Source organism: Phoenix dactylifera, unplaced genomic scaffold (genome assembly GCF_009389715.1).
Source record: "Phoenix dactylifera cultivar Barhee BC4 unplaced genomic scaffold, palm_55x_up_171113_PBpolish2nd_filt_p 000254F, whole genome shotgun sequence".
NCBI classification, from domain to species: Eukaryota; Viridiplantae; Streptophyta; class Magnoliopsida; order Arecales; family Arecaceae; genus Phoenix; species Phoenix dactylifera.
The window spans coordinates 180,781-204,201 of NW_024067747.1; the positions used below are offsets into that span (position 1 = coordinate 180,781).

The following is a 23,421-nucleotide window of genomic DNA, read 5'->3' on the forward strand; positions in this document are numbered from 1 at the left end:
TAAATTTCTTCATTTAAGTCTCCATTTAGAAAAGCTGTCTTAACATCCATCTGATGAATCACTAATCTATGAATGGAGGCTAATGCTATAAGGACCCTAATAGTAGTTATCCTAGCTACAGGTGCATAAACATCAAAGAAATCTACCCCAGGTCTCTGAGTAAAGTCCTTGGCAACTAATCTAGCCTTAAATTTATCTACAGAGCCATCAGGCCTAAGTTTCTTCTTAAAGATCCATTTGCATCCTATTGTTTTACAACCAGGAGGAAGATCAGTCAATTCCCAAGTATGGTTTTGGATAATTGATTGCATCTCATTGTCCACAGCTTCTCTCCAAAAAGGTGAATCCAAAGATTTCATTGCGTCCTCAAAGGTAGTTGGAGAGTCTTCTATTAGGAAGGTATAAAAATCATCTCCAAATGTTTTCTCTATCCTGGATCTTTTACTCCTCCTAGGTTCTGCTTCTACTTCTATTGTTCTTGTCCTTATTCTACTAGAGCTACTAGCTATACCGCTATCTACTCTAGTCTTAAGTGGAAAGGTGTCTTCAAAATATGTTGCATCTCTGGCTTCTATGATAGTGTTGTTACTAATATCATTTATTTCTGAACTTATTACCAGAAATCTATTGGCATTACTATTGGCTGCATAACCTATGAATATGGCATCCACTGTTTTAGGGCCTATTTTCTTTCTCTTAAAATCAGGTATTTTTACTTTTGCCAAGCACCCCCACACTTTTAAATAGCTAAGATTAGGTTTTCTATGTTTCCAAACTTCATATGGGGTTAGATCATTATTTTTAGAGGGAATTCTATTAAGGATATAACAGGCTAAAACAAGAGCTTCCCCCCACAAATTTTCTGGTACTCCTGAGCTTATAAGCATGGAGTTCACCATATCCATTAAAGTCCTATTCTTCCTTTCTGCTACTCCATTTGATTGGGGAGAATAGGGTGCAGTCACTTCATGAATGATTCCATGATCTTCACAGAATTGAGTTATGTCATTTGATGTATATTCACCTCCCCGATCTGATCTAAGAATTTTAATTTTCTTTTCCTGTTGGTTCTCAGCTTCAATCTTAAAAATTTTAAATTTGCTGAGCACCTCATCCTTGGTTTTAATTAGGTAGATGTAACAGAACTTCGATAGATCATCTATAAATGTTACAAAGTATCTGTTACCTCCCCTAGAAGTCCTACCAGAGTCACAAACATCACTATGAATCAACTCTAATAGATCAGAATTCCTATTAACAGATTTAAAAGGCTTCCTAGGGAGTTTGGCTTCTACACAAGTTTGACATTTCTCATGGTTCTTGAGATCACTTTTTGGTATTAGATTTAGGTTCATAAGTTGCTTAATTGAATTATAATTTACATGACCTAATCTACCATGCCAAATAGAAGGAGGCTCTATATTCATAATCAAAGGATTTTCATTTATTGAAGGAGCTATTACATTCAATTTGAACAATCCTTCACTAAGGAATCCTTGTCCAATAAACATAACACCATGAGAAATTACAACCTTATTGGACTCAAAGACAAGACGAAAGCCTTGCTGGACAAGCAAAGAACCACTAATGAGGTTTCTCCTAACAACTGGAACATGTTGGACGCCGTGCAGTGACAGGACTTTTCCAGAGGTAAGCTTTAAGTCCACACGTCCTACTCCTAACACACGTGCCTCCGAGCTGTTTGCCATGATCACAGCTCCTCCACTTGAGATCTGGTAAGAAGAAAACCAGGAACGATCCGAACAAATATGAATACCAGCTCCGGTATCAATCCACCAATCTAGTGCTTGTAAAGTCATGTTAACTTCAGGAGTGAAGGAAACAGACCTGAAAGCTGTCTCAGAGGATCCAGCGCCGGAAGTCACCATGTTGACTTGAGCACTGGATGTGTGTGGACCCTTCTTCTTAGATTGAAGAGGTGCAGTCTTCTTATAGAAGCACTGTGGAGACAAATGGTTGGTCCGACCACACACATAACAGAAATGAGCACCACCTTCCTCTTTCTTCTTCTTCTGCTCCTGGGATTGAATAGGCTTCCCATTGTAGTGGTGGTTAGGGTTTCTAGGGTTGTAGGGTTTCTTCTTGAAATTCTTACGGAAGGGTCGGTTCTGATTTTTCTTAGGAGGAGCTTCTACATTATATGCATTATTTTTAGATCCAGTAGAGGTATTATTTCTGAGCCTATGCTGCTCTTCAATCCTAATGGAGTTTAAGACTTGGGTTAGGGTGAGAATTCCTTGGGTATGGCTCAGGGTCTTAGCAAAATCAGACCAGGAAGTAGGTAGTTTATCTATCAAACAGGCTACCTGGAATGATTCATCCAAATTGGTTCCATTAGCCCTAAGCTGGTGGATCAGGGTTTCAAATTCATGAATTTGGTCATTCATAGGCTTTGAGTCCACCATCCTAAACTTATTGAAATCGGAGGCCTTGAACCTCTTTACCCCAGCATCATCAAGACCATATTTGCTATCTAGGATGTCCCAGAGTTCTTTGGCACTCTTGGCTGTGTAATAGATATCATACAGCCTCTTAGAAAGAGCACCTAGAATTCTATGGATACAATGATAATCTATCTCATCAGGTGTCCTAGAGGGTGTGCTAGTGGAGGCAGAATGTTCAGTGTTGGAAGAGGTAGTTGGGTTGGACCCGTTATCAACTTCGATCGTACTTTCACCTATGGCTGAGATTAACCCTAATGTGGTGAGCCAGAACCGCATTTGGTTCTGCCACCTCCTAAAGTTATGGCCATCAAATTTTTCAGGTTTGGCACTAAGATGGTCACTAGTGTTTGAGGCCATAGGATCAGGGTTACAGAATAGTGACAGAAACCTGATTGAAATCAAAAAAATCTATGTCAAAAGATTGCAGTAATATTTATATTGAACTTTGGATGTCTAATTGATATATCCAAAAAACTAATAGCCAGATCAGCTCCAGATCGGTGGTGGAGCACTAGGCTCACTTAAGTACCAGCCTTTCTTAGGCACGTATGCCTTTTTGACAAGCTTTTCTTAGACACTATTAGTTAGTGGATATAATCACTAGAAATCATACAAATTCAATATTTAAAATAACCTAAATGCAAATTTAAATTAGATATTGTGGATTAACTAATTTCAAAATTTTTCGTTTGAATTTTCCGAATTAGCAATGATTGATTACTAATTTAGTAGTAGCAAATCAATTATTTTAATTGAGATCTAAAATATCAATTTAATGAATTATATGTTAGATTTGAATTATTGCCTTATTGAAATAATTGATTACTAATTTTATGGCAAATCAATTATTGTAATTAAGATCTAAAATGTCAATTCAGCGAATTAAAATATTTATTCCTTTATTAGAATAATTTATTGAGATCTAATAAGTCAATTCAATAGATTAACTATTATGTATCAACCAATTTCCGAATTTCCCGTTTGAATGGGATCTGGAAATTACTCCTTGAGAAGTCCAAATGGAGGTATAATAAACCTCTTGGAGGTTAACCAAATTATTAACTCTTTAGAATAATTTATTATTGATGATGTGCTAGCAAAAACAATTATTGCAATTAAAATCTAATATGCCACAATTGTAATAAAGAATTTAATTAATTATATATTACTAACAAAAATAAATACTTCTTTGGATTGTTAGCAATATATCTCCTAACTAAATAAATAAATCTATAAATTCAATTAATAAAAAAATCTTAAAGGAAATAATATACATGCATATCATTCGACATCCAAATAATTCTATTTTAATACAAAATAAATCTATTCTAGTACAAAGTAAATCTATGCATTTAATAAGTTTATATCATAGAATTTCAAATCCTACCAATCTACTAATATTAAATTAAAAATAAAGGTAGAAGAAAGTAGCCTGATTGAAAGCAGGTCGAAGCGCGTAGACGCTGTCCCAAAGAAGTATTTGCCCCCACGTACGGGTCACCCGGCAATCCTTCTCGGAGATACGACGACCCTACAACCTCTTCTTCGGCACGTCTCGGAAGAAGTCAAAGCGAACCCGATCGAACTTGCAGATCCAGCAAAGAACGGAATGAAAAGAACTAAATAAACTGAATAAAAATGTAAAAATAAAATTTGGAAGTGGCTAAGAGGGAGAAGAATTTTTCCAGAATTTTTCCACTATTTTTCTGAAATTTTTCGTGCTTACAAAGAGATGAAATCAAGGGGTTTAAATAGGGGTTTTTACAGGGGCCGTTTGGTCATTTGCGGACGTGTTTTCAAACGCGTCCGTTTTCAAATGCGTAACGCCCGCTGGGCGTTACCTTTTTCTCAAACGCGCACGCGGCCCGAGATTTTGGCCGCGTGCGCATTTAAGTTTTTTTTTTTCAACACGAAGCACCTCTAATAATCGATGAGCTCCCCGAATCCTCCTAGGGTTCGCGTCTCTCCCCCAAGTCCCTAATCTCCCTCCTTCTCGAGCTCCAGTCTCTTCTCCCATGGCGGCGGCCGCAACGGCGGCCCCTCGGGGCTAGCAACCGCAGGGCCGGAGGGTCGACGACGAGAACCTGATCTTCTAGACGAGCCCCGGGGTTGAGGCCATCACGAGCTTCGACCAAATGGGGATCCGCGACGACCTCCTCCGAGGAATCTACGCCTACGGCTTCGACAAGCCCTCCGCCATTCATCAGCGGGCCGTGATTCCGATTATTCAGGGCCGCTACGTCATCGCCCAGGCGCAGTCCGCATAGAATATCTATGCGGAAAGAATCGCATAGAATGTTTATGCGACAACAGCCCGTCCGCATAGAATGTGTATGTGGACTTTCCGTATCAGTCCGCATAGAATGTGTATGTGGACAGTTCCGCATGGACCTTCTATGCGGAATCAGTCCGCAAAGCATTCCGCATAGCCGCATAGAAGGCAGAAAGCTTCCGACATTCTTATGCTTCCGTATAGATCTTCTATGCGGAATCGATCCACATAGGCCGTCTATGCGGAATCGGTTCGTATAGACATTCTGTGCGGAGTCGGTCCGCATAGTCCTTCTATACGAACCGATTCCGCATACAATGTCTATGCGGACCGAGTCCGCATATCATTTCTATGGGACCGATTCCGCATATCATTTCTATGGGGACAGTTACGATTACAAACGGTATGCGGTCTGTTCCGCATAGACGCGTTATGCGGACTCGCGCCTCCCTGGGTCTTCTAGTCGGCGCTCGATCAAGATCAGATGGTTTACGTTTAGGATAGGCCCCAAGGTGTGCAAGATGGCTTCTCCTCGCCACCTCGACCAACGCCGAGCCCTTCATTCGCCACTCCATCGCTCCGCGGAGCCCCCAGGACGCTTCGATACCTCTCTCTGCCGTCGATCTCGACCCATGGCAAAGTTAGGCTACCGTTCAGGATTTGGGGAGGGGGTGCACGGCATGGACCCGAGGTCGAGGAGGAGAACACGAAGGAGAAGCGGAGCAGGACGAAGACGAGAAGGGGCACAAGGGGAGAGCAACCTTTAATTTTGCGTTATTAACTTAATAAAATTAAGATTATAGTATTTAACATATTATTTTATTCATTGGCCGGACTAAGACAAGGATATGTCAGCAGCTACGTCAACAGGATAGACTTAAAAATTATAATATTTGTTATATAAACAAAAGTCGGCTCCTGTGACGACGCGTTAGGATAAGAAAAATGTTGCAAAACCCGAGATAAGAACAAAAATGGCAAAATTTAAAAAAATATATATATGAAAGTTTTTAATTTTAAAATCATAAATTTATCCCTTTTATCCTTAGAAATGTCAAACTTCGGACTTCAAATTTTTTTAAAGTAAAAACAATAAATTAAATACTCACTAATAAATGCTGTCGATTTCTCGGGCTTTGTTTAACTTTAAATTGTGATAATTTTTAATGCAAATCCAATCGAATCACCATCCAGAATATCACCCAAATTTGTATTCATTCAACGGTTACCCTGGCATTCCGTAAGGTCGATTTTGTTCCCACTTTTTATGATTATATTATTTATATTAATTTTTATTATTGAATTCTACTCAAAACCTAATTTATATACGAATAATTCTAATTAGACATAACTAACATCCACTGTATCTACTTAAAACAAATATTGATTTGAAATAAATATAAATATGCTTAATATCCAAACCATATCCCTAAAGATGTTAATTTTGACATCATTTTAATATCCATTTACATTTTTGCATTTGCTAGAAAATATAGATATAGACATAAATATGTATATACCGATCCGACCCGTTTCCAGTTCCAACCATGGCTGATGTATAGCAGAATTGCAGAATAATAATGTAATGACGACATAGCATACAGCAGAACCAACGTCCCCTTCAATGGAAGGGATTAGGCCCGTCAAATCCTAGCTTCTGGATAGCTTCCTTGCCCATAATAATAATAATAATAATAATAATTCCAGTCAGTTTAAATTTGGATTTTGCCTAAAACTTCCAGTCTTTATGAGTAAACACAAACTGAGTTCCAACACAGCAATCAGCAGAAAACTCCACGAGTAGCTTTATTCATAAATTCTAAGCAAAAATTTGAAAACCTAGTACATCTCTAAAACTTCCAGTCTTTACCACCGCACCTGCATCACAAATCACTTTTCAGAATCATCATAAAAAATTGCTCATGAATATAGATGGATAATGTCTCCCTAAGAGAATCCTAAACCCCTTGAAGCAAATTCATATGACCATACTGGGAGGCAAGCTTTCTGGATAAAGATTTCTTTTTTCCCCATAATTTTCTATACCCTGTGATCAAAATGCACTAAGCCACCATATTCATTAATCATTGATTTAGTTAAAAAAAGCCAAGTAAAAGAAAGGAAAAATCCATGAGGCACGAAACTTCAACTGAGTTAAGAAACATGTTGTGCAAACCGTTTCTACATTAAAGAAGGGGTCATTAAAATCTGACATGCACATACAATTATAACCAGCATCTGGCAAGATAAAGCTTCGAACTAATGACTCACAGGTTTATATGAAAGGATACAAAGGCCAACAATGAATGCATTTATTATTTTTTTAAAAAAAGAAAGATAAAAAAAATGAAGTATACACAGATGACAAGGAGAAGCCCAAGCGTAGCAATGTCATAGATCCACGACTAGCAGGCATTCCCATAACGCATGGAGTGGAGAGAACATGCTAGAGTCCTCATTCATACACATCAAGGAAGTAACTTAGGAAGGCAGACTATCAACAGAAGGGTAACAAAGCAGCTCAAAATAGTTCATCAAGTAAATTCCTAATGCCAGATAAGGCAAGCATAAATAAGTACATAAGACCATCCACAATTTACAGTAGTTTCTAATCATCATCATCCTACCACACAGAAAAACCTGTTTACACACGATGTTCCCAAATATGCCTGAGGATTCATATACAAAGAACCACAAGTCTGATGTTTACAATAATGACAATATGAGAGAATTTACAAAGCCAGTAGCCAAGCTTATTACTTGGGAAACAGAAAATTTCATGAATCTCACTGTGCATTATCATGATTTCATGAAATCAGAAGATCAACGAGCGCTAACGAGGAAGGGATTTTGGCAGACACCACATTCTATTGTTTCAGAACCCGAGGCTGGAACTTGCACCTGCAAATCAACCACTTGTATCATATGATTCAGGCCTAAAAGAATGTGGACGCGGTGCACCAAATAATCAAGAGATTGAGAAAGAAGGGGGGTAAAGAAGAAAAGGACTCGCATATAGAAAATGCCTAGGGCCCTAGGAGTTTGACCTGGAGATGGACCGTGCAGGTGGGACATGCAACTTCCCTCATCCGCCTCCCAGAACCATCAGAGGACTTCGAACCTACAAAATAACCAAATTGTTACATTTGGTGCTATGTGTATAACCAGAACATAGAAGCATTAATGTTGTTACTGGTTATATACATACCTGAAGGTGACTTGCGATTTTTTTCCATTTCCTCCTGGTGAAAAACCATCAAAACATCAAAAATCATTAATGTGCACCACCAAAATTTTGCCCCTTAAGTGTTAATGTTATTGATGGAATTCTAAGTTTAAAAAATGCACCTGAAGTCTTCTGGCAAGATCCTCATGACTGTGCAGTCCAGCAGGTTTACTGGCAGCTTCCTTTGCATAGCTCAACCTTTGAGAAACTTCTGCCTGTGGAACACAAGAAATCCCCCATGAATCACTAAGCAAAAACCATTTTAACTGACATCCTGCATGCTTTATTATTCAGACGGGACCAAGGCCACCCTTCCTAAAAGGTACCACACAGGTTTACATCTTAATACAATCTCCAATTTTGCATTATCCAGCTAACTGTCAATGCTGCTAATTATATTAAAAAAAGAATGTTCAATCTCTGATTTATGTTAGACAACTATGTAAGCTTATGTTTCACTGACCTTAAAAGATTTATGTAACAAGAATACTAGATGAAAACTCCATTAACTTAGGGAAAATGCATACCATTTGAGTAGCTGGAGTTTAGGATAACATACGTCAATGGTTATATCAATGATGAGATCAGCAAAGATAAGTAACATGTAAGAAGTAGATTACATATGACAAATGGTTGGCAGAGAAATGTAAATGCTAAAATGCAACCCAATATGAATCTAGCATAGAAACTGCTCTTTTTTAAACCATGCAGGTGGATTCAATAGCATTAAGAGGAGTAGTGAAAAGACATCTTTGCCTAACAAAGTTCTCTGTAGATGCAGAAGAAACTGACAAAATTTAGAAGATGCTTTGACACTTTGAGAGGAAGCACAATCAACTAAAATAGGAAGAGTCCTACAAAGCATACAAGATTGCAATATAGTGGCTGATTTCATCAATTATATGCCAGTCATATGAAAGATTTACAGTTTCTGGGCGAAGAGTAACAACATGACAATATTAATGATGACAATCACTGTTCAAAGTTGGCCCACTAATACAACTAGTTCACATGCAGAAAATAGACATTCTTCTAGTACTGTAAATCTGTAATCTTATACTCAAGCCGTTGAAAATAATCATTGCAAATGTGCCCAAAGTTGGAAGTGACAAACCTTTGAAATCCAATTCATAAACTTTGTGCATATGTTCACTAAAATTAGGCAAAGCATGAACCTTGCACGTCATTGTAAAAACAATAAGCAATGCAAAAAAAAAATCTCATTACTTATAGAAATTATTTATTAACCGATAAAGAATGCTTCCATGCATTCAAAACATATCAGCTGCTGTCTCACCATGCCCCTAAAAAGCAGGTAAAAGTAATCATAACATATATAATTTACTCCTACAGTTTGACTTCGTATCCAGATATTTCTCTTATTAAAAAAAAGGCAGTGAAAAGTATGCTAAAACTGATGAATGAAGTGGATCGAGCTTTCTTTCCAGTAAAAGAAAGAGCATAAATAAAAGCAGCCTTCAATTTTAATGATTAGTGGTTGCCATGAGAGTGAACATATATACAAAACCAACCAGTAAAGACTAAATCATGTGGGACAAACAACCATTTCAGATTGTACGTTCTCCAATATTTCCAACTCTGAGTCAGCATGTTAATAACCAGAACTGCAGCCTGAAGCTAGAAGAAAATACTTGGATGGTACATTACTAAGTTAATGGGTACCACAAGTGAGATAAATTTATGAGATCTAGAGTCCCATGGAGAACCTTCCTGCATCACTCATTTAAGAACATGCTAGAGCCAATAATTTCTCAAATGGATCAATGGCATATAATATTTTACTCTCTTCGACATATAAACTGCAAAAGTTTGGTACATAAACACAGCGAAAAAGAACATACCATGCATCTATCACACACTCTGACTGGCTGAGCATTTTCATCTGCAGTAAGAGCAATTCTACCCTGTGTGCACTTGTCACAGAAAATATCACCACAGTTCCTGCAATGATGCTGGAAATAAACAATAAACTACTTGTGTTAGCAAATGAAATGTCGTGACTTCAGTTAAGATATTGGTGAAGATTAATGATAAAATTGATCAAAAGTATCACCCTGCGAACAAAAGCTCCAAAATCTGTTCCACAAGATGTACATTTACTGACTGCTTCATCTGGAACCTGAACAGTGAGAAACATATATCAACTTCAAGTACTGCACAATTAGGATAAAAATTAAAAATAATCCTATAACTGACAGTGCAATAAAAAAAATTCAAGTCCCCCAGCTATTCAGGAAATTCTACTCTATGATCTTTCTGATATGCTATACAATTTTTGAATGGTTTTAATCCACAAACACTGGATTGGAGGAAATAAACCACATAAACAGACATGGGTAACATATTAAGGAAACGAAAAGACATGAGCAGTCTCCATTTAAATTTTGACCAAAAATGTTATAATCAAAATTGAGAAATTTTGGCTTTGGCTGGAAGCAGTTGGATTCGGCTGGAAGTCCTGGTTTTGGAGTTGCAGCTGAAATTAACATAATAGCCCAAAATAAATGCATAATATGAGCCCCTGTATGCTTTTTTCAATCCATTTTTTCTATCTTTATCTGTTAGGAACAATTTTTTCTAAATCGGAAATATTCAAGCATTGGAAGAAAATAACTGTTTTAACAAATTTAGCATCCTTGAAGCACCCCATATACATTTAGCTTGTCATATGTTAGATTGCCATCAAACATTATGGACGCAATTGAAGGTTTCTAATTTTAAAATTATGATTTCATTCATTTCCTAAATCAAAATTTTTTGAATCTTTTAAAGCTCATATTTTTTTCCGTTCAGAAAAGATTAGAAAACAAAATTATGAGATGATCATGGTATGCCGTACAGGTGGCGTACCGGTACCGATACCGGTACGGATGGTGTACCAACCCTCGGTATACCAATAAAATTTCGTACCATACCGTACCGACACTATGTTAGTGTGCCACCGGTACGAAGTCCGGTGCTGGTACGGCGAACCTTGAGATTATAAAAAGAAAAAATGTGAATTAGAAAAAATCTGCTTAGAGAACAAATTTTCAGTTTCATTAATTTAAGACTTCTGTGAAATTTCAATATACAATAAGCCAAAGGGAAGAAACAAAACGATAAATTTTCAACAAGAAAAAGTGAAGAAGCAAATGCAAATATTTCTCATCACAAGCAAGATAATTGCAGTCAAATATTATTATTAATTGAAGAAAGGATCCTTTTTTTAATAGGAAAGAAGGGTTCCTTGATGTGCATGTGGCACAAGAAAGGATCCAAAAGTGGATGTTTGATGAAAGAAAGGATATGACATTAGTTGGAAGAAGCATAAAAGCTGCACTAATCACAAATGTACTGCAAAATAAATTCAACTTGTATGAAAATGCATAACAAATTCATCTCTGTCCTGAAGGTTCAAGAAAGGATAAGGAAGCAACTACATACATGGATGGAAGCAGTGAGACAAACGCTAGAAAAGCTTGCGGTAACATATGTTCTGGTCTCCACACACACACCCCTCCGGCGCACAATGGAATGTGTAATTTTATTTATTTCATTCACATTCCAATGCTAGAACAATCACTTTTGCATTTACCATCTTGATACCACCGTGACAAATAACTTATCACCTCATCAAATAGGATTGAAAAAATTGTCTCATCAAAAAGTAGTAAATTCCCTCAACAAACAACAATCAATATGTAAAGCTTCTAAGCGGCCAAAAGTTCATTTTCTTGAAGCTACCTACCCACAAATACAATCATGCTTGAAGAAGCATCCTGACAAATTTAACTACAAAAAGCATGCAGAAAACACTATTTACCAGATAACCTTCAATCCTCTGGATGCTATCCAAATATATAACTCCAATACATAGGTACACCACTGCAGGAAGAACCACGTATCAAGCTAGCATGGCCAAGAGATCAACTTATTTTTTGCCAAACGCTTGGTGTTCGCAAATATAGTGTATGCTCTCATACTCTAAATGTTTGTATCACCTTTGATACATCCATGTTTCTGCCGAAACTTCCCAATTCACCCTTAATTATATCTTCACATGGTTTTCCTTGCATAATGATCAAATATCCTTATAAAACATGTGAATGTTTGATTAGCGACCATTGTACACAAGTATTACCTGTGATAAGAAGCAAGTCTAATAGATCTTATATATTGGTTTGCGACATAAACTGGCGCAAGTAACAGGAGTAAGGGAGTGAATATAGTTCAACGGAAATGTTTGGGCAACATAATTTTGATATTCCAAAATCCAACTAACTGGGTGCAAGCAAACACAGATGAGTCTAGTTAGGTCCTTTTCTCACATTATTACTTTCTTTTGGACCACATTTCCTTGTTTTGAACACCAATTTGTTAGCAGGTGAAAATAAAACATGCACATATCTTTTGCCACTATGAAAAGAGGACCATGCTAGCATTTCTTATTCTAGTGAAATTTCAAGAACATATTTTTTTGCTAATAAGTGGTTGTCAAGTACATGCATCAATAGCAGTCTTGGCATTAGAGAAGCTCTTCATTTTTACTTATTTTTCTTACGTAAAAAAATTTTAAGAAACCAAAGAAGAACCAGAAGAAGAAATTGGCCTCCTCCTGTTGTTACAGCTGTCTTTTTATCTCCATTCCTAATGCTAACCTCTTTCATACTTTTTTTCTTTTTCGCTTACTACATTTCAAAAGTCAGAAATGGAATAGCAGAAATCTCTAAAAGAGGTTCTTCATATGTAACAAGACATAATGAGCCAACAGTTTGTACAGATCATAGTGACAGCATATGAAGAAATACAGAATGGTATTGGAACATTAGCATGCCAACAGGACAGAGTGCTTTTTTATTTTCTTTTTGTTTTTCTTTTCTTTGGTGTTGGGGGGGTGGGGGGGGGGGGGCGATAGAGTTGCAATATATAAAGCAACTCACCAAAGCAAATTTGTCAACCAAACTGAGACTTAATAATAATCTTTTAATCCAGGAAAATCAGGACATGGCAGAATAAAAGAATACAACGATTCATGGCCCAAAGTGTGGGACTCAGGATTGAAAATCAACTAAGAAGCCAATGCGTTTGAACTTACCCAATGGTCTTTCTCCTCATTGTCAGGTTTCGCCAAGTTCAACCAATCAGCAAAACCTTTCTTCTTTTCAGTTGGTTGTTCAGACAACTTTGCACCATCAGCAGTTCCTTTGCCTCTACTAAGGATATCTTTGCCACCCATCTCCTTGAGCTATGATAGAAGAGATCACACAACCAACTTTGAGTATGGTAAATTCATTCCACAATAATAGAAATGCATGCGTCATAGGCAAACTAAATGCATTATAAAAAAAGATTATGAGAGCAAAAATGAAGAAGCAAATATCAAAAATTGAATGACATGAAGTCACGTATATTGACAGAAAAAAGTCTTAGGCCCATTTGGCATTCCTTTTGGATGGCCAAAAAGCACTTCTTGAAGGGCCAAAAGCTCTTTTAGATGATTTGGAGGTGTTTGTTAAAAACTTTGACATAGTTTTCTATTTCCTCCAAAAGTTAAAAAAGTTCTACTAGGGAACACTCCAATTGGGAGCTTTTTGGCAAAAGCTCTCCATTGTTTTCATTTTAATGAAAATTTTGCAAAGATGAAAAATACCCACAGTAATAATATAATATAATGTAATGAAATGTAATGTGAATATAGCATACACATTGTATAATAAGTTAACTAAGTGATAAAATCTAATTGTATTATCATAAATATCTTTTCTAGAAAACTCAAAAATTTCCAAATTAAGAAAGAACACTTAACTTTTAATATTTATGTACGATTCGTTGTATGAAATCGGTCCTCATCACTTAAATATACTTCAGTTTATGATAGGCTTGAACAGATTAATAAATAAAAGGTTAATGCAACGTGATCATTGATTAAAACAATTATGCATGCGTATGCACATAGACAACAGTCCAGATTAGAATCTTGTACCTTGTCATTTCTTTATTGCCCTTTCTCTTAACAAAAATCTTGCCCATTTTCGAAACCAAAATTAAAAGCGTTAATTTTGCATGAAACTGTTCCAGATTAGATCTACAAGCTACCCCTTTTCAATCTACAGTCAACGCCATTGGTGCAACGAGTAAAAGTGTACAGCAGAGGTAGAAAGCAGTAGTTCCTTTACAATATTAAAGCTTTTGAAAGCACCCTGGTCAAGAGAAGCATGAAGCCTTGGTGACTAACCTGCACTGTTGCAGCTGTTACTGTGTCAAGTATGGTATTGGTAGTATAGCTGTTAGACTGCAGCCTTATGCGCCTTGGCTCAATATCAACAGAGCTCTTAGACCAGAAGGTAAAGATGGATGAATCTGTTACCTGGATGAAACAATGTGAAAGGCTCAGAGACAAACTTAGAATTAAAATATATCTAAAACCAAAGCAGACATATAGTATATATGGCGAAGTGTACAACATGACCAACTTACGTCCCATCTTGTCACGGTCTCAAGGGGGTATATCCTCAATGTTCTGGAAGAGCTTGGATCAAGCATACGAATTCCATCCAAACCAATCTGAAATGAAAAGAGAAAACAAACTGTTTGCAGAATCTTGAATAATAGAACAAAATAGTTGGCCTAAAGTCGTATCTAAGTGTTAAATGATAATGAGAAGTCATCATTTCCAAGCATTTAACTTTATTAAATGCAACAGGCAGGGACAATAATTATAGGACAATAATGGTTCCAGGATCACTTTACAACTACTATTGAGTTCTAACACTACAAGATGGCAAATAAGATAAGGATGAATTAAATAGCTAAGAGCAAACCAAAAACCGTGAACCTAAACAAGGTGGATAGGCCAGCAGATAACTCCCTGGACTGACAGTTAGTCCACTATACCATTCCAATGTTAGAACCCACAAACATCTTTCATTGAGGTTGCATACCTATCACATAGATATATTATCTTTGTTGGGTTTTAACTGAATTAGAAAACCCAAGGAATGTTGTTAATTGAATGCATAGAACATATTATTACTAATGTTATCATAAGTCCCTCTGAAGATCCTTCTCATCTCTTTCACAAAACATAGATGACATAATACATGATACTTTAAAAATGTATTAGGTACATGGAACATGCTTATAGTTAGCTCTGAAACTGGTGAACAGTCTATTGCCACCTATTACAATTTAACTGTCACTGCAACGTTCTAGCAATTGTTACTGAGGACATCATTTAGTTGTACCCCCACCTATTTCCTCAGTGCTTTCTTTATCGGGTTGACCAATCTATCACCAAAAACTGGCAACCAGAATACCTGATTGTTACCAGCTGCTGAAAAGATGGCTGAACTTTGAAAGCTTAAAGACCTATCCGCAGTTAAAACTAGGACACCAAACATCGCATGGCATGATCAAAAACATGCACATGCACACTCCCTCCTAATACTGACAAATAGAACACTTGACAGGTTAAGATCTTGTTCATCATGGTTAATGTTATGCTGTTCACACTAAATAGTTTGGCCTTCATACTTCAAATGTTACAGTTGTATCCCTTCATATTTGCAGCTCAGTTAAATGCCAGTTTGGAAATTCTTTAATTAATTGTAATTTTCTAGCACAGCACCTTCATGTCTTCCTATGTAATTACTAACACAGCCTTTACTTGTGGATTTTTCTTGGATTCATCTTTTGAGCCTGGCACTTAGCCTCTTTATCAATTTGAACATTTAACATGGTAATTTACTTTGCTTGCCTTCCCTTAAAGATGTCTTAAAACCATCATCATGTATTTTCTCTTCCTTCATTTTGGTCTTGCAATATCCTCTTTGATCCATTTTTTATCTTTTATAATAATGAAAACTTCCTTTTTGCTCACTTCGCTGCAATTTGACTCTTACAAGGATCTTAACGACGTTAACACCACAGTCCAAAAGTTGCGAAAAATGATCTTCCATATGGTCTCAAGTCTCAACCATGTAGAGTTGATCCCGCATGATAATCAACTCTCATACACCCAGAGAATAGAGCAACGGGCCATTTGACCATTCCTGCCAAATAATATGACCATTCCTCGACAATGCCACTTCCTTTAAAATATAAAAGGGACAGAGAAGTCCCCCCCCCCCCCAATACTATGCCCCTTCTTTTGACTTCGTTATTGAAGTCCTACTTACTAATTTATTAAAACTTTATTTTATAGTAAATGATCACCTTCTAACTAAAAGAATACTAAAAGCAAACCAGAAAATAAAGTAAATCAGCTATCTGAACTTAAACAAGTCTTAGCAAATCTACCCCTTCTTCCACTTAGATCATATCAACTAACTTCTATAGAACTGCTGTCACCTTAAAACCATCAGATTTCATAATGGTTCATTCTACCTTCTATGATACAGATGTCGCGTTAATCTATATTGATGACGCAAACCAAGCATAAGATATTTTTTGAAGGCCTTTAAGGACTGTTACGCTGTGGACTTGTCCCTCAAGCTATTCATTTTTTTTTCTTGGGACAACCCTAGGAACATGGTGATGAAGCAACAAAATCAAAAACAATCAAGATTCAAACTTCTTAGGCCCACTCACTGTCATTTGATCATCTTTGCAACATCTGAATCTTGTAAGAACTGCTTTGACTGGATCCTTTGAATTGAATCCCCCTAATGCTGTCTTTCTATCTTCTGCTTTTTTTTGGGTCTCGGTTGTGGTTATCTACAGGTGACCCAGCTAGTTTGGGATTAAGGCTTAGTTGAGTTGAGTTTAGAGCTGAGTTGGTTATGGTTATCTATTTTGAAAAGCTGAGAAGAATTTAAAAATTTTTCAATAATTCGAAGAATATTGTAACTATGCTTTCAAACATTTTTTCAAGTGCCACCTGATTCTTCATTGCAGTGCTGATTCACAGCATCACCGGCCCTTTTGGTTTCTCTATCTATGTTTTTTTCTTTCTTCGTCTTTCCTTTTTATTCTTGTTTAGTTAGCCTGTTGTATTTGCTTACCTCCATACCTTCTATGAACTCCACTTCCAATGAGTCCATTGAGATAATGCAGCCAGCGTCAAAACAAGCATCTTTACTTCACCGGTCTTCATCTTTGAGGCTTTGTAACTGATAAAACCCGTGTCATGAAGCTCTTGTATAGAATTTTGTTTGATGGTCCAGGACCCATCAGGAGAACCCTCAAGCAGCGAGTGTTGACATGCACCTGTCTGCTGGCAAGTGATGTGGCACTGAGCCACCTGGCAAAAAGAACTGCATCTGACATAGGCAAAGGCAGGGATGATTAGGAGACTTCCCGGTCCATCAATCATCCAGTGGACTAGGCATTTCCAACTCTCTCACTGCCGGCCACCATTTTTATTGACTAGGATTACTGCGATCATGCTCATCGTCAACCACGCACCTCACTATTATCACAATTCCCAACCTCCCCTTTTCCCACTGACCTCAACTTGTGTTTGAAAACATGCCCAACAGTGTAAGGACCAATCATCAAATGACAGTTCAATAAATTACCAGGTAACTCTCAGAGAGCATGGGTGGCTTCTATAATATCATTAACAATCTCATCTACTTCTTTTTCTCAACAATCAAAAATCACCTATTCTTTCATCAATGACCTAACTCTACAGGATGCAGCTTTTTTACTGTCTCTCCTCAATTATTATCTGAAAGCGAAAAATAAGTTTCATATTTCTGCACTCCATGAACTCTAACAATCTGGCACTAAGAGGAGTCAAATCGACTACATAATTCCTTGATCAAAGATGACCAAAACACAATTTCCATGACAGCACCCTTGCACAAACAATAGCTACAATTTGCTATCAACTAGCATTAATCCAATTTTGGGATTAGTTCTTGAATTTGCTCGACCATGATACTTATAAAAATGGTTACGTTCTCAAATTCGCATAGTCCTTATTTAAATTCGACATAGGACTTTATGAATGAAGAACTACAAATATGGAAAAAAAGGGATCCAGAAAAATGAATAAATCAGCTAATTGCGTGACTAGAAGGGTGAGACCTCAAGCAAAAATAATTCCCGCATATTATTTGTAAAAGGCAAAATGCCTGTGCCATTTTGAAGACTAGAAATCAGCTATACTATTACTCGGACAAAGATGCCTATTACATATTCTCTCTCCTATAAAAACCCAATTACAAAGATTAAAGTTATGTGGGAACATCCTAATGTATGTTATGATTGCCAATCATCTTAGGTGTATCCCAACTAACAAGCCTGACTGTTTGGTAATCCAACTCCTATAAATGTGCTGCCTAGGCCCTTTTCTTCAACATTAATAGTTCCAAATAAGTTCACTCTACAAGGCCCCCATTTTTATAAAATTCTAAATAATAATATTAATAATCAAAAAAGCAAAAGTACAACACTAAAAAATATACCTGAAATAGTAATGAGTCACCTTTAACAGTAATCGCATCAAACTCGGCACATCAAGTTTTGGACGCTTATTTTTGAGCATTTCTTAGACACTTACCCTCCATTTCATCTATTTGACGTCATTACAGTTCAACTGTATCATGTTGCATTTCCACTTCCAACAAGAACAACCATCATGCTTGTGTAAACAATTGATACATTCAATCTGTCTTCACTGGTGCATCTTGAAGGGTATGATATGTATGGGCATCTTGATTGTCCTGATCCTAAACTTGCTTTCAAGACATACAAGAACAGAATCTGGACCTGCTTCTAGACACGTATAGGCCCTCACTGCCTCTTGTCCATACCTTTTAGATTTATATAAAAAATTATAGGAAGGACGAATCCCATTTGATGGACACTGCAAACCCTCTAATCCATCCTCACGCCAATGAGCTTGTAAAATCTGGGTATAGCTTTCAGGACTATACTTAACAAGGCAAGCTAGTACCAACCCTTTGTGATTCATAAGAATGATCAATCATTACAACTACTCTATATCATGTTTCCACCATCCTTATGTTGAGCCATCAACCCTGCAGGGACTAGCAATATTTTTACAAATATCTCGTGCATCACCACCCCAAGTTTGAACAACTCCAATGCTAGCACATCTACAGGTAGCATAGCCTTGTATTCAAGGTTGCTCATGCCAAGCTGTCCACTGTGAAGGCCTATTTCCTACTTCAAGATTACAAGATTGTCCTTGTGGCAGCTCCATGATCTACTCATGGTGCTAAGGCCCATGCTGTTTGGGTTTCAAAAATGTGAAACTCAACAAATCTTGCATTAAGTACTCTAAAAAGTAAGCATACACTCAAAGGACCTCCATTGTAATTAAAGTATGGGCCTTAAAAACTTCAACCTGCTGAACAACTTCAGTAAATGCACTAAAAACAACGACTGTGAAAAGGTCTCCATAAACTTCACAGCAAATTATTTTCTTTTCAAATCTACCATGTAATATATACCAAGTGTAAAATCGTTTGCTTAGATTAAGCACTGTAAGCTGCCTATAATGCACTCTCTGCTACCTCAGCAGTCAATTTGCTCCACCATAACTTCCACTGTCAAATCCACATTGAAAATAGCTCTCCCTGTCTATATCCCATCATAGATCAGAAAACATTACCAAATAGTAGAGAATGACTATTCATTTATGTTCCAAAATAAAAATTAGTGTTTGGTTTTTGTTAGTCAATTAACCTACACTACATCTACTTGTTCTCCAATGAACCTTACATTTCTGGGAGAATCTTTTTATCCCTCTCTCCAGTGGGGTTGATTCAACTCCTACGCTTTGGGCCATCAATTACTCTGAACCTAATTTGTAGCACTATAATCCTGGCATATACTCAATCGTATACTTTAAAAATGTTGCTCCATTATGTTGACTTTTTTTGTGTCTATGTCTGTGTGCACTTTTATGGTTGTGGGAGGGGTCATTAACAATATAAGCTGAAACTTAGCTGCAAACAGCCCTCCTTTTTCACAAAAGATAGTTTTAAGTTTTTTAAAAAAAACTTTGTACTGGGTTTCTATCTACGTTGTGATGTACCTATTATTCTATGTGTTTCATGGTGACATCTCTGGTTCCATCATTTGTCACAATTCAATGTGCCTTAATATCACAATTTCCAATCAAGCTAGGAAAGTCGTTAAAGCATTTGTTACAATAGTATGCAAAAATAAACATTCCTTTCTTCTCACCTCATCTCATCTGAAAAGCAATCACGCTGACACACTATTTTGATCTCAATAGTGCCATATGATGGCAAATGCCCACCACGTTGAACGTATTATAAAGTCTTGCTGAGACTTGCTAGATGACTCAACATTCAAAGTAGCGCATACTGATGGACAAGGAGCTTCAATCTATTTTAATGGACTCAAATAGTGTACCTATCCCCCCCTTATAGAGGGGCCCTATAAATTACACGTGATTATGCAGGACTCAGACCTAGTTCATAAAAAGTCAAAGCATTAAATAGCCTATGTTTCCCCTCCAAAGGCTCATCTAGTAATCTTGGCTTCTCCCAGGAATATGGCATATATTATGATGGAGTGTTCTTTCCTTTAGCAGATACATTATTTGTGCTTTCATCATTGTTGCTTAATTAATTGAGGAGGTACATCATATAGGCTCCACAAATGTGGCATATGTTCTGCCATCCTCAAAGGGCTTATGGCTCTTGTTGTTTGCAAGTCAATCAGCCTATGCCTTGCTGCTAAGTGCTAACAGGCAACACCGAAAAAGCAATTGATAACGATAGTGGCAGAGAACAAAGACAAGAAGAAGGAAAAAGTAAACAAACACTTCCCCACACACATAGAGGATAACAACAATCTCAGCCAATTATATAAAAACAAAACTAATCACTAACACTCATGACTCATCTCCTAAATGCACTGCTAGTCATGGTTAAATGAAGATTCCGAAATTTTACAATATCATTTTCTCCCAGAGAATGGATGAAAACGTCAAGGTACATATATAACAATGGTTCATGTGCAACATTACAAACATTCGTCAAAAAATCTAACCTTAAATAACTTTAGCTAAATTTCACATTTTCAAGCCTAAAAATGCTAATTTGAGACAACATCAGCAAATAATTAAATGTATAGTTGGCTTTTTCTTTTTAATTATTCGACTTATACCTGGCAGAGGACATCCATGGTGCTCTGTCCACCCCCTTCCGCCAACAGCTTGACCCGGAACTTCTGCACCCCATTCTTCACGTCCTGCTGCGTGTCCACCTTCGGAACAGCCCTCACAATCTTCCCTGCACTCCCTCCCTGGTCCTTCCCACCCGAAGGGAAGCTAATGGACCTTCCATAATCATCAAATAACGCTGTGGAAGACCTGGAAGGCGCCGTTCCCCGTGCACCATATGGCTCCACTCTGCCTCCATCATAGGCGTATACACCCTCGCCAAGCAAATCATCCTGCGGGCCACCCCGGTCATATCGCAGCCCACTCTCTGGCTTCCTCTCATACAAATCATGATCGAAACCCGAACCGCTTTGACCAAAGCCAGCAGTCACGCCCGCACCATACCTTCCAGTATTCTCACTAAAATACCCACCGCCATGATCAAATCTAGCAGCAGAGCTCTCGTAAGGGTTATCATAGGGTGGATACGGAGCGGAAAAGGACGAAGTTTTATTGAGGGAAGGGCCAGGATTGGGACTAGGTTTCGTCGGAGGGGCGTAACTTCCGGCCGGCTGATGGCAATCGTAGGGATAATAGGGAACCGAAGGGGGCTGCTGGAGGTGAGGGAACGGCGCCGACGACGACTGCTCCGGCGGGTAGGGCGACGGATTGTAGGGCTGGTAGGGGGGAATTGGGGATTTTGGGGCGGCAATTGGGATGGGGGCTGGGTGTATGAGGGGGCGGAAGGGGGGAGATTGGGTATTGGGTCGGGATTCTGGGAGAAAGAAGGGTAGGACGAGGAGAAGGACGGGAATTCGGGGGAGGAGTGATGGGTGTACGGCGGGGCGGAAGCGTAGGTCGGCGAGATCGGATTGGAGGAAGGGAATTCGCTAGGGTTAGCGATAGCGTTAGGGTTTGGGAACGACGGAGGAGGGTATTGGTGGGGGTAATACGCGGAGCCGTAATCACCGCCTTGCTGCATCTCCGCAAACTGGCAATCGTCGGATCGAAACTGGCGACGGAGAACAGACGATTCGAGAAGAGGGAGGACAAGAATTTAGGGGTAGGGTTTGGTGGATCCGAGAGGAAGGAGGGAGGTAACAACGGGAGCTCTTCGTTTTCTTGGGGAGAATTTTATTGATTGGCCTTCGCTTTCGGTCGATCGATCGAGTTCTTTCCGATACTTGGACCGACACCGTCCCGAGTCAGTGCTATTGAGGGAGATACCAAGACAAGATTTTCTTTTCAATCTCGCCGTAGATCTTAATCGATAGATCGGAGGAATCTACTTCGCGGGAGTGTTCGATAGCAAGTTGAAAACACGTGGATTTCTGGAAAATATTTCGGGATAGGACAGCAATTTCGGCTTTCTAATCTCGGGCCATGGATGTAGTGGGCCCAAACTAAATTTATTGGGCCTAAATTTCATTGTAATGACAAGGGTTATGCTTTGCATTAGGCGCACGCTAGCACAACAATTTGGTTTGAGTTGTAGGTGTTATTGTGATTTGGTCCAGTGAGGCATGGATTTGGGCCTAAATTTAGTTTGTCGTGGTTTGATTCAAGTGATGTGGCTCATCGTAGTTTACAATTTGGTGCATTTTGGTGTCACATAACTCAATCTCTATAATTTGTGATTGTCCTAGATCTTTGAAGCAAGCTTATACACAGTTGGATTAGAATTTGTAAGCTTGTCTTGCTGATTACCTCAATAAGGAAGGGCCATAAATGAGGCTTCATTGAGATTATTTGTCTATATGTATGGTGGTTGTGGTGAAAGTTAGTGTTTTGTGGATTCATTATGGGATGCAGTTTATCTTAGAGGTATGATGCAGTGAATATTATGTGGAACATGGAATGCAATTGCTGAACCCCCTGAATCACAGACATCTTAGATGTCAAGTGAAGGCATTATGATTCATGGAGGTCACTGGATTAGCTCTCTCGGTCATACAACATTTTGCATATGCTAATAAAGTCAGCTACTTTCTCGATGGATTAGGCGTAGCGTATGAGAACCAAAAGAAGGAAGTGACCGATATGTAGAACATATGAACTTTTACATACATGCATACATTTACATGGAATTTCAAGATCTATTGTCCTTCTGCTAAGTCAAACCATCCTATCTTTCGTGCATGGTGCCATGCACCAACAAAGGTGATGCTCAAGCATGATGCTAACGTGGGCTAAAGGAATTCTGTGCATTAATTTGAAAATCTTCACGGGGAAATGATGCGAGTTTGGTCCACAAGTTCGATTTAGGGTATCATTCAACAAACCCTTGAGAACTATGCTATGTTTAAGCTCCACAACTAATTAAGTAGGCAAGCTTACAATTATATCG

General features: G+C 38.1%; 1 protein-coding gene across 1 annotated transcript; it reads right to left on the reverse strand.

Annotated features, from left to right (window-relative positions):
- Positions 1-7,246: 7,246 nt before the first annotated feature.
- LOC103719232 (protein FREE1) lies at positions 7,247-22,814 on the reverse strand. Its single transcript, XM_008808373.4, has 11 exons — positions 22,782-22,814; positions 21,080-21,964; positions 14,444-14,530; positions 14,202-14,333; positions 13,062-13,211; positions 10,038-10,103; positions 9,826-9,936; positions 8,086-8,178; positions 7,946-7,979; positions 7,785-7,858; positions 7,247-7,638 (listed from the first exon to the last, which is right to left on the reverse strand). The coding sequence occupies exons 1-11, from the start codon at positions 22,812-22,814 to the stop codon at positions 7,561-7,563; spliced, it is 1,743 nt and encodes a 580-aa protein (XP_008806595.2). The 3' UTR covers positions 7,247-7,560.
- Positions 22,815-23,421: the final 607 nt, after the last annotated feature.